This window comes from Pantherophis guttatus, chromosome 8 (assembly GCF_059756535.1).
Source record: "Pantherophis guttatus breed Tessera chromosome 8, ASM5975653v1, whole genome shotgun sequence".
Lineage (NCBI taxonomy): Eukaryota > Metazoa > Chordata > Lepidosauria > Squamata > Colubridae > Pantherophis > Pantherophis guttatus.
In genome coordinates, this window is record NC_142070.1 from 36,871,759 (window position 1) to 36,884,251 (window position 12,493).

The 12,493-nt window shown below is 38.6% G+C and overlaps 1 protein-coding gene and 1 long non-coding RNA gene across 7 annotated transcripts in view; one reads left to right on the top strand and one right to left on the bottom strand.

The window, feature by feature from the left end:
- The window catches only part of LOC117680154 (uncharacterized), an 83,309-nt gene that overhangs the window by 61,216 nt on the left and 9,600 nt on the right, over positions 1 to 12,493 (top strand). For 2 of the 3 annotated variants that reach the window (XR_009621215.2, XR_009621216.2), the window contains exon 3: positions 12,244 to 12,334. This is a non-coding gene — a long non-coding RNA (uncharacterized LOC117680154). Of the gene's footprint in view, positions 1 to 12,240; positions 12,335 to 12,493 lie in introns of all 3 variants that reach the window. The other variant, XR_015729196.1, reaches the window with a different exon arrangement.
- The window catches only part of INTU (inturned planar cell polarity protein), a 28,990-nt gene continuing 16,810 nt past the window's right edge, over positions 314 to 12,493 (bottom strand). For 2 of the 4 annotated variants that reach the window (XM_087875013.1, XM_034442724.3), the window contains exons 10-16: positions 12,065 to 12,127; positions 11,382 to 11,600; positions 7,823 to 8,116; positions 6,830 to 6,927; positions 3,231 to 3,420; positions 1,902 to 2,050; positions 314 to 1,559 (exon numbers count right to left, since the gene is read on the bottom strand). In XM_087875013.1, the coding sequence (XP_087731139.1) occupies positions 1,448 to 1,559; positions 1,902 to 2,050; positions 3,231 to 3,420; positions 6,830 to 6,927; positions 7,823 to 8,116; positions 11,382 to 11,600; positions 12,065 to 12,127 (1,125 nt within the window). In that variant the 3' untranslated portion in view covers positions 314 to 1,447. The remainder of the gene's footprint in view (positions 1,560 to 1,901; positions 2,051 to 3,230; positions 3,421 to 6,829; positions 6,928 to 7,822; positions 8,117 to 11,381; positions 11,601 to 12,064; positions 12,128 to 12,493) is intronic. The other 2 variants (XM_087875010.1, XM_087875011.1) reach the window with 2 other exon arrangements.

Here is a 12,493-nt window from a genome sequence, read left to right on the forward strand (position 1 = left end):
TGGACATATTGTATGTTGCCTTTGGCTTAGCCACTGTAGTTGATCTATGGCTTCATGCCTTAAATCAAGCCACGATTGTTATTTATGACATTTATCTAGTTTGGTCCTTAGTTTCAAAAATCTAGTGCTAAGTATAGTTCTCTAATGTATTTTTATATGTTCAAGAAATTATTGATATGAATATGTGACTGATAGTTCTTTACATTTTAGTATAATTAAAAAGCATGTCTTTATCAGGAATATAATGAACCCACAAAAAGATATATTTTAGTTAAAAATTAAATGAAAAAGAATTAAATTAAATGCAAGACTATTTGAAGAATATTTCTTTATTGTAAAAAAGTCATAACATTGTCTGAAACAAAATGGACAATTCTTCCATTTATCTCCAAGTACTAGGAAACATTCAGTTTTACTTTATAACAAGTATTTTCTAAATATTCTTTTTGTATCACAAAGTACTATATCCATTTAAGGTAAGGTAAACTACCTCCCCTAAGAATTTGCATATAAATTTTCTGCACGACTTAAGGAATCCATTTTGTTAAGGCCACCAGATCAGGACTGCATAATGTGGACAATCACTAGATGACAGCAGAAACTAAGATTTCTTTTCTCTGTCTCTGATAAAATCATTGTGATCATCTGAAATTTTGAACCTTAGTTTAGATATCCACATATTTTGATCTTAAATCCCATACCAAATTGAAATAAAACAGTTTCCTACCTCTGACATAATATGCAAGCATTACATTGTCTCTTTAAATGAAGTCCAAAAAGGTGCATACTGTACATAATAGAAATTTCTATTTTAACTGCAAAATGAGTGAGATTCTTTGCAAGTTCTAAAGGTACTTCTTCCAAGGATATAGCTTTATGGGAAAAATGTTGTGTATATATCTTGATCATTGATTCTATAGGTAATATTTACATATAATATATAATTAATATATAATACATCCAACTTCCAGTCTTCTGAAAGGAATGACTTCCTTAAATACTGTGTTTCCCCAAAAATAAGACCCTGTCTTATATTTTTTTGAACCCTGAAATAAATGCTTGGCCTTTTTTTGCGGAGGTCTTATTATTTTGGGGCACGTGGAGCAAGATGGGGCTCCTCTTGCCATCTTACCTGATTTCCAGCTCTGTCTCCCTAACCCTAACCAGAGGGTTAGGGTTGCTGCGCATGCATTTAAATATTTTTGGGGAGGGCTTATTTTCAGGGGTGGGGCTTATTTTAGCGCATGCACTCAAAAGCCAGATTGGGCTTATTATCAGAGGATGTCTTAATTTGGGGAAAACAGGGTAGTGTTATGAATGTGTAAATGTTTTTATATTACACAACTGATTTTAGGGAATATTATAAAGGGCACTCCAAAGTAAACCACAATGTAATACTTTTGTGTTTTCTGTGACATGGAAAATGAAAAACTGCAGATATGTTTATCTATACAGCTAAGCCAAATGATAACTTAAAAGCCAATTCAACAGCAACCTCTGTGACTGAATCATGAAAACAGACATAAAATTCCCGAGGCTTTGGATCTAGGAAGAGTCTCCTGCAGAAAAAACATAATTCAGTGTCAGCACAGGATTAAAATATATGTGAAAAACAATATTTTAACAAGAGTTTATTAAAGGATTAAAACAGACCTATCAAAATTAGATACTATTCTAAAGGTCCAGTAGAAATTGTTGAAACATTCAATATGTATATTTATGTATAAATTTAAGCTTTGCTGCATTTTAATATACTACAGTTTCTACTACCAAATGTTGGATTAGCAAAGAACCTAAAAAAAACATTGCACAGGTTGTTTTTATTAAACAAAAATATTCTGAGAATTTGGATAACCAAATAATAACTATTTAGACTAAATTAAGAAAAAAGTATTACTTACCCTACCACCCAGTACATTATAGTGGAATCGGATTTCTTTTGATCAGTACAGCTGTCAGGAGCATACTCAAACAATATACCATGTTCTTTCACTTGATTTAGGTCCAAATTTGCTTTTTGGGATTTTGATGTTCTCCCAGACCTTTTATTCTACAGTAAAGCAAGGACAACAAAAATAATATCTGAATTATTATTATTATTATTATTAATTAAATTTATATCCCGCCCTTCTCCCCGAAGGGACTCAGGGCAGTGAACAGCCGAGAATTAAAATAACATATAATATAAAAGTTAAGATAATTAAAAATAAATTAAATTAAACGGCCTCCCCAATTTAAAACCCCTAGCTATACAATTAAAAAACTAACCCATAAAACCTATTCAGGCCAGGCCGGCTTGCTGAAATAAAAATGTCTTCAGGGCCTTACGGAAAGTGCGGAGATCCGGAATCAGCCGTATTCCAGGACGTAGCTCGTTCCAGAGGGCGGGTGCTCCCACAGAGAAGGGTCTCCCCCTGGGGGCCGCCAGCCAACATTGCTTGACCGACGGCACCCTGAAGAGGCCCTCTCTGTGAGAGTGTATTGGCCGGTGGGAGGTTATTGGTAGCAGAAGGCGGTCTCATAAATACTCTGGCCCTAAGCCACAGAGCGCTTTAAAGGTGAGAACCAACACCTTGAAGCGCACCCGGAAGACCACCAGGAGCCAGTGCAGCTCGCGCAGGAGAGGTGTTATATGGGAGCGCCATGTCGCTCCCATAATCATCCGCGCGGCCGCATTCTGAACCAGTTGGAGCCTCCGGGTGCTCCTCAAGGGAGCCCCATGTAGAGAGCGTTGGCGTAGTCCAGGCGAGAAGTGACGAGAGCATGAGTGACTGTGCATAAGGAATCCCGACTCAGAAAGGGGCGCAACTGGTGTATCCGGGGAACCTGATAAAAAGCCCCCCTGGCCACGGCCGTCATGTGCTCTTCTAAAGACAGCCGTGTGTCCAGGAGGAAGCCCAAGTTGCGAGCCCCCTCTGTAGGGGTCAATGACTCGCCCCCAATAGCCAGCGATGGCACCAGCTGGCTGTATCGGGATGCTGGCATCCACAGCCACTCGCTCTTCGAAGGGTTGAGTCGAAGCTTGTTCCTCCCCATCCATAATTAGCAGTATGGAGAAGTAATAGAAAAAATGTCACATTGTATATGATAATTATGAAATATCTAGTGAAGGGAGAGTTTTTATAAGTAGAAATTTGTCTAAAGAAATAGCTGTCTACTCAGTTATATCTAGAATGGTGTTTGGTACAAAAGAATTCTCCTTTGCCCCTTCCCAAAATATAAGGACGTACTTCTCTCAGCATAGTTTGTTGAAAAATGGAACGGATGGAAAGACAACAGTGATGGAAGTTCTTGATGAGCTGTGGATGGATAGTTCCACTGAGTTGTGCTACTTCAGCATGTGTTGGAGTAATAAAAATCCCATGCATTGTTTCTAAACAAATATAATGAAAGAGGGTATTTTCTGGACCCGAAGTCAACCTTCAACAGCAAAAGAAAACAACCAGATAAATACCTAATAAATAAACATCATAAATAATAAATTACAAAAAGAAAAAGATCAGGACTTTTGATTTTCTATATAATTTAATAGGAAACATATGATAATTCTGTATTTTAGTAACATAGTTAATAGTTAACACATTATAATAGAGAATTCTAATGATATTCAGAGGTCATCTAGTATACCATATCCCAGCATTAGTATACTGCATTAAAAATTGAATATATTATACATCACATATACTTGAAAGTACTTTCTAACTCTCCCCAAACAGTTATCGTCAGGAAATAACTGATTAATTTCTTTAGTAACTAATACAGGTAAGAAATTAATTAACCAGATTTAATAATCATGAGACCTAGTTTGGTGTAGTGTTTAAGGTATCAGACTAGGGACTATAAATTCTAATCCCATTTAGGCACAAAGCCAGCTGGGTGACCTTGGACCATCTGCTGCCAGTGCCACCACCCAAAGACAAGCCTCCTGCAGCTGCCCATTCCAGGCCACCGACCCTTGGCTTTCCCATGGCCTGCACAGTGTGTCCGGATTGCATGCCTCCCCATCTCTGCGCGTCTTGGACAGGTAATTGTTGTGGCTCCATTACCTGAGCCTGTGTTATCGGCAGGAGAGGACTCTGAGAGTGAAGGAGAGGAGTTGGCAAGGCCTCCCTCTCCAGGACCCTCCTCTCTGGCAATGCCTTCGGTGTCCTCCAAAGGTCAAGAGATAGGCCCGGGGCCAAGCACGTCCACACAGCCACAGGTGGACAATAATGAGGAAGATGAGTCTTGGCTGGACCCTCGACAGCATCACAGAGATAAGCGCGCGCAGCAGAGGAAGAGGCGTGCCACAGATTAGGCTGAGTCACTGGACCACACCCCACAGGGTATAAAAGAGGGTGTGGTGGCCGGTTCAGCTCTGTGACAAGCAAAAAACGGATATCGGACGACCTTCTTTGTATTTACTGGACTTTGTTGATTATTGTGTATTGGCTTTGTTCCCGGACGAAGGGAGAAACTCCCCCCCTCGTGAGTAAAGAATACCTGGCAGCCAGCCACTGGGTTGCTGCCAATTCTGATACCGGATAAACTGTTGTCAGCTGAGTTCTTTAACTGTTGCCTATCTGTGGGGGTGCATGTGTGAGACGGGGACAGAACAGTAATCGACTCACTTGCTCTTCACGGGCTGTAGCTGCTGCCCCCATGCCCTCGCTGCCTGGTGCTGGTCACACCCACTCACACCCACCTCTGGCTGATGACGACCTTAACTGGGGCTTATTTTGGGGGTAGGGTTTATATTAGGAGCACGCTAAAAATCAGGCTAGGGCTTATTTTCTGGTTAGGTCTTATTTTGGGAGAAGCACGGTAGCAATTATATAATGCTAATAATATGGAATATATATAATATATTTATATTTATTTAATATGGGAATAGTAAATACTAGAATTTAATCCCATACAATAGGATAAATGTTGATAGGATTTTTTTTTTACAAGTTTACCAAGCCCAATCAGCTTTGCAGCATGTGGTGGTAGTTCAAACCCAATTCTGATACAACAGAAGCCTTTTTATTTTAATAAAGGTAATAAAGAACTAAACAATTGATTAGTTTCACCATATTATTTGAGGCTGAAACCTGCATACTAAAACTAGAAGTCAAAGTCCTATAAATCAGGGGTCCCCAACCCAGAGGCTGTGACCCACTACTGAGCCATAATCTGTTCAGAACAGGGCTGTGGAAACAGTGTGCAAGCATGCACATGTGCACAGCTTTACTTGCACCTAGAAAGGTTGGAGACTGGTGCTATAAGTGAAGCAAACAAAGAGACTGAAAATGGATGCAGAACTTGTATTATCTTACTGATTCAGTTCAGGGGTATTGGGCCTGCATTTCAGGATCACGTCTTAATTTTGTTACATCTCTGAAGACCTCAACAACTGACAAAGTATAGTAAATTCAGTACTTCCCTCCCAAATCCCAAACCCTACCACCCATACAAAGAGGATAGTAGCTTTATAGTTATAAAATATTTAGAGCTGCTATTAGCCAGCATGACCTATTCATAAAGATCACTATCTATCTGCTCCTCATTCTATTACAATGTAAATTTATATTTTGATTCAACATTGAAATACAGGCTGATACCTGTAGGAGAAAATATTAACAAAGAGTCTTTATGCAGCACCCATGTTCAACATGATTTGAGGACTTGTTTGTGGAAATGCACACAGTATATTATCATGAAACACCATAATAGGAAAACAAAGATTGACTTCCACCTAAATGACATTATTGTTAATTCAGCGATTAAACCTTTAAAAGACATAGTACCAACAATATTTGATTGGAAAGCTAAACTTAAAAGAATATGCAGCAATGGCAAAATTTGGTAATATGAAAGCCATTCTTATTAACGTTTAGTTAAGCGTCTGTTAAATTTAAGTAAGAATGGTTTACAGATTTATTCTAAATTAGCCAACACAACACTGTGTTATTTTTCTTTTCTTCTTCAACATTTATAACATCTATAACATTTATAAATACATATTTATATATTTTATATAAACATAGAAATACATAATAATTTACATTTATAAATAATAATACAATGGAGATTTTAGCATTAAAATCTATCTATCTATCTATCTATCTATCTATCTATCTATCTATCTATCTATCTATCTATCATCTATCACATTTATGCAGGTAGTCTTAAACTATGTACAGGTAGTCCTGGACTTACAACAATTGAGCCCAAAATTTCTGTTCCTATATGAGATGGTTGTTAAGTGAGTTTTGCCCCATTTTACAACCTTTCTTGCCACAGTTGTTAGTTGAATCACTACAGATGTTAAGTTAATAATACGGTTGTTAAATGAATCTGGCTTCCCCATTGACTTTGCTTGTCAGAAGGTAACAAAAACTTACTTATGACCTTACTCCACGACACTACAACCATCATAAATATGAACCAATTGCCAAGCGTCTGAATTTTGATCACATAATCGTGGGATACTGAATGGTAGTAAGTGTGAAAAATGGTCACAAGTCAATTTTTTTAGTGCTGTTGTAACTTTGAATGGTCACTAAAAGAATGACTCGAGGACTACTTGTATATCACGACAAAACTTAATATATTCTGCGTAAGTTTGTTTTTTATTAACATTATGCTGAACATTCATTGTATAATTTCAGTAATTATCTATCCATTAAAAAATAATCCCTTTTTTGAAAATACTTCATTTTTTTAAAAAAAGGATTTTTTAAAATATCAGCAACAAAAAGTTATTTTTGATATGTCCAACTGCACATTCTCTAGGAAAATATTAATGCACTCAGAAAAGATATTTTATAAATACTATAAATTAGCTATAAATAAAAATCCTTACTTCATAGCATTATATAATTCAGCTTCCTTATCTGAGACATTCTTTTTCAGGGTTCCAAAAGTAAATGGGTTTGGAAGAACAGGCTTCTTCTTAGTGATCTGAGAAACAAAAAAGAACAGTCTCATAATAAGAGAGTAAGCAAGCCTTAGAATTCACAGATGGCAAATGGCTGTGTTTTCAAAATGCACTAAGCTGTTAAAGCAATTTATATGTTTTGTGAACAATGCTGAGTTGTTGTGTTAGTGGACATGTCATCCTAGCTATGAAAAAGTACTGTTTTTATTGCAATACATTTTTACAAAACTAACACTTGAACAAAGCTGTTATTTATTAAATGATTTGTATTTGGGAAATATAGAGAGATTTCATTAATTTATACGAATAATAAATTATGCTGAATGCATTCAACTTTTATTTAGTTCTTAAATTTAGAATAAAAAAAGCTCATTCTTGTGGAGAAAAGACCACAGTAGGAACTGACTTGAGTATGGGAAGAATGGCAATAAATAATGGCCCAATTTTGCAATGGTCATAGTCAGTTCATTCTAGAAACAGAATTACAGTTGCCTTTGATATAGCTGTGTATATACTATTAGTACTGTCTTCTTTTTGACAAGTCATATTTGCTCTATAGTATGTTGTACATATAGGTGGGGAATAGTATAAAACCTTAATGAAACAGAAAAATCCTGAAAAGCTACATCATGGGCATGAACAATTTTCTCTTTTACTTATTAAGTATCACTGTAACTTCTTTTTTATAAATACAGAAAGTAAGTTACATTACCTATGGACATTATTAAATGCAGCAGCACCTTAAACAGACCATTATTTAAATAAGAAATAAATCCACTAAGACTTTTCAATTGTATATGGTATATGGACTGAATTCCCATTTCTTCCTTCAGGAGTGTCATGACCATTGACAGGACACTGACTACTCCTTGAGGGACTTAACATATGTGTCCTCAAGACAGAGTTACCAGAACTCACTTTTTTGTTTGGTGGAGAAGGTGCAGTACTTGACATATGATGCAATTTGCTGAGAACAGACGAATTAGAAAAGCCCTCCAATTTGTCAGACGATGAAGGGAAGAACCAATCTATGCAACACACCAATGGAGCAGAAGCTGTTTCTAATCTCTCATCTATGCTAAGATCTATTCCATCCAGCTGAAGGATAGTTGATTTCACCTGGTCAACATATATGCAATCTGGTCCAGGATTTCCAATAGCTTTGGAAGAACAACCTCCTGCTTCCAGCAATACACTCAGTATAAAATGCTTCTAAAAAAAAAAGGGAAAAAAAACTATTTCTGCCACTGCATTTATTTTACATACATACATAATAGGTTACATAAAAGTAAACCATAAAAAGTAAACTCTAAAACTAAAAATCAGCACTCAACAAAACACCTGGGAGAAATAAAATTAAAAACTAGGTTTGGGGGTAAAAACAAATGAAATGGTCTATAGCACTTATAAATAAACTATATAAATACACTTCTGTACTAGAATATGGAATGCATTTGTGCTTGTGGGAATAGCTGATAAGCCTTCCCTTGTCAACCTTATGCAAGTATTTATTGTATAGATTTAGTGACTATAACAAGGGCCAGCAATCTGGTTGTTATGCGAAGCAGTCGCTAAATGAAACCACAATTGTGCTTATGTTTTAATTCAGCTCCCCTTTGCTTTACAATCCTGAGAAGGTTATAAATCCAAGAATTGGTCACACTATTATTTTATCATCATCATAACTGTGAATAGTTGCTAAATGAAGCAGTTGCTAAACAAGGTCAACCTAGATACTTGAAGCAACATGAATAGACAAGAAATGCTAATTTTTACTACCATTGTATAAAGTATTTGATGGGTATATCACAACATGTCCTGACATGAGCAAAGAATCCCTCTTTGAAGTATTAAAGCAGTTATATTTCTCCTGCAACATATTTTAAAGTCTTTTTCCAGTTCTTGAGTGCATATACATGTAGTCCTTACTTAACAACTGTCCTTTTTAGCATCACAGCATCCCATAGTCACATGAGTTCCATTTGCATAATTCACAGTTGGCTTCCAAAAAAAGGTCATTGGAGTAACTGGCAGTACAATTGCAAGTTGTGGTTACAGGATCTGTCACTTAATGCCCATTTCACTTAGCAATGGAGTTGTCAGTCGCAACTTGGTCATTAAGTAAGATTACCTGTACATGCAAAGCTACTTCACTCATAGACAGAGTAAAGAGTTGTCTATGCATGTGCTCATGGAGGAACCATCAGAGAAGCTATAGTGAGTCTTTTAGAGGACATAAATGTTTATGTTTAGGGTGACCCGCTCTCTGCTCCATCAAGAGACGCGGGAAGACCCCTTGGAGGGTAGAGCTGAGGATTTTGTACAATATCTGTATGACAAAATTGCTCAGATTCGTGAACAGCTAGACTCTGACTGGATTGATCCAGAGGAGATGACAGGGGCAGGTCCTGAGAATATTATTTGGGAAGAGTTTGATCCTGTGACTCCCGAAAGCGTGGACAGGATACTGAACAGACTAAATGCGACCACATGTTTATTGGACTCGTGTCCATCCTGGTTGGTACTGGCCTCCCGGGAAGTGATGCGAGGCTGGCTCCAGGAGATTATAAATGCTTCTTTGAGTGAGGGTGTCTTTCCCACCGTCTTGAAAGAGGCGGTGGTGAGGCCCCTCCTCAAGAAGCCCTCCCTGGATCCAGCTGTATTAGCAAATTATCGTCCTGTCTCCAACCTTCGCTTTGTTGCAAAGGTTGTTGAGAGTGTGGTTGCACGACAACTGCCTCAGTACCTGGATGAATCGAATTATCTAGATCCGTTCCAGTCAGGATTCAGGCCCGGGTACAGCACAGAGACAGCATTGGTCGCATTGGTTGATGATCTCTGGAGGGCTCGGGACAGGGGTTGCTCCTCTGTCCTGGTCCTACTAGACCTCTCAGCGGCTTTTGATACCATCGATCATGATATCATGCTGCACCGGTTGGAAGGGTTGGGGGTGGGGGGCACTGTTTTACAGTGGTTCTCCTCCTTTCTCTCTGACCGGTCGCAGTCTGTGTTGACAGGGGGGCAGAGGTCGACCCCGAGGCCCCTTATATGTGGGGTGCCACAAGGATCGGTCCTCTCGCCCCTTCTATTCAACATTTATGTGAAGCCGCTGGGTGAGATCATCCGTGGTTTTGGGGTGAAGTACCATCAGTACGCTGATGACACCCAGCTGTACATCTCCACCCCAGATCACCCCAATGATGCCCTTGAGGTGATGTCCCGGTGCCTGGAGGCCGTACGGATCTGGATGGGGAGGAACAAACTCAGGCTTAACCCATCCAAGACCGAGTGGCTGTGGTTTCCGTCGTCCCGATATAGTCAGTTGGCGCCATCTCTGACTATTGGGGGCTAGTCGTTGGCCCCCACAGATGGGGTTCGCAACTTGGGCATCCTCCTGGACTCACGGCTGTCTTTTGAAGAGCATATGACGGCCGTAGACAGGAGGACTTTTTATCAGGTTCGCCTGATTCGCCAGTTGCATCCCTTTCTGGATCGGGACTCGTTACGCACGGTCACTCACGCCCTTGTCACCTCACGCCTGGATTATTGTAATGTTCTCTACATGGGGCTCCCCTTGAGAAGCACCCGAAGGCTCCAACTGGTCCAGAATGCGGCCGCATGGGTGGTAATGGGAGCAATGTGGCGCTCTCATGTAACCCCCCTCCAGCGCGAGCTGCACTGGCTCCCAGTGGTCTTCTGGGTGCGCTTCAAGGTTTTGGTTACTATCTTTAGAGCGCTCCATGGCTCAGGACCAGGGTATTTACGAGACCGCCTCCTACCACCAATAGCCTCTCACCGACCAGTTCGCTCCCATAGAGAGGGACTCCTCAGGGTGCTGTCGGCCAAACAATGTCGACTGACGGCCCCCAGGGGGAGAGCCTTTTCTGTGGGGGCACCTACCATCTGGAACGGGCTTCCCCCGGAGTTACGAAACATCCAAGACTTACGCATATTCCGCAGTGCCCTGAAAACATTTCTATTCCAACAAGCTGGTCTGGCCTAACTCTCCCTTTTTAATTGCCTTTTAAACTGGCTTTTAAATTGGGTTTTAAACCTCTTTAGATAAATTTGGATGTTTTTAATCTTCGAGCCTAAATTACTTAATCTGTTTCTTAATAGTTTTTAACTTCTATATGTATTTGTATTTGTTATGGCTGTTCACCGCCCTGAGTCCTTCGGGAGTAGGGCGGTATACAAATATGAAAAATAAATAAATAAATAAATAAATAAATAAATAAATAAATAAATAAATAAATAAATAAATAAATGCCTTAATGACTTGAGGAATGGTACCCTGCTTGCTTTTGAAATTATCTGCATCCCTTTGAAATAATTTGCACAGCATTACGTAGAGCCTTGAAAGCTTGGTGCAGGATTACATAGATGGAAATTTACCATATTCTCACTACAAGCTGAATTGCATCAATTAAGAATAACAAAGACCGCAGGAAGCAATGTTCATGCTATGAAAACCTACCAAGCCAACAATGAGTAAGAAGTATCTTGCTAGGGGTTCTTGGAATCCTTCATATGAAGTTTGAGAATCCTGAAGATGATGTTGTGGAAATACTTCTCGCCATATTACTAACTGACCGATTCGCTGTTCTGCTGCTAAGGGCAAAAGGCAATAATGCCTGCTGTATAATGCAATATCAATAAGGTCCTCTTTCGGCAAGTGACTACTAATTAAATATCCCTAAAATAAAAACACAGACAACACATTATTATACAGCCATGCACTAGTTTTTTTAGAACTTCTTACACTAGTTCATATTTTTTTTAAAGTACTACATATTGTCACAAAACTCAGTCCAAACCAATTGAATCATAACAAATTTAAATTAAGCACTGTCATTTTTATTGATAATGATAAATTTATTTGTTCCTAATGTATAATTACCTACCATCTTCAGATGAATTGAGTTGTGAAAATTAAAAACTATTATTCTGTAGAGATAGCTCAGAAAGGCAATAGGTTTGACAGTATATACATAGAATAAGACAAACCACCCAAACCCACCTTATGTCTTATTATAGTTATTGTGACTTTAAAATCTTTTCCCCCTCAATTAACACCTTGTATGTGGTTCAATTAAAGTTGGCTTTGTTGTTTGAATGTAATCAATTTACCAGAAAGCAGTAAAGTTTGCAAAAGCTTACCTTATAGAAGAGACATGAGCCTAAAAATGTATACTGTCGTCTCACATCATAGTAATCTTCAGACTATAAAAAGAAAGACAATGAATTTTGGATTTTAGCTGATCCAATGTGTAGTTCTGGAATATTTTAAAGAATAGAATAGAATATTTCTAATTTTGCCTTATTTTCTTGACCAGCAGGATGTATAATTTGACACAGAATATGATGCAGTATATTCCAGAGAAGACACCAACTGAACAGATATAGTGAAGATGACTAGGACAGAGTCTGGTATGTTTATCTGAAACTTGTATGCCTGTGAAAAAAACCTGAGGAAGTAGAATGCATGTCAGGATTGTGAGCTCAGCCACCTGTTTATAAGATCCAGATCCTGCTCTGGGTCTATGTGGTGACATCTACTTCTTTGAAGGAAGGCATTATTAAACAGCC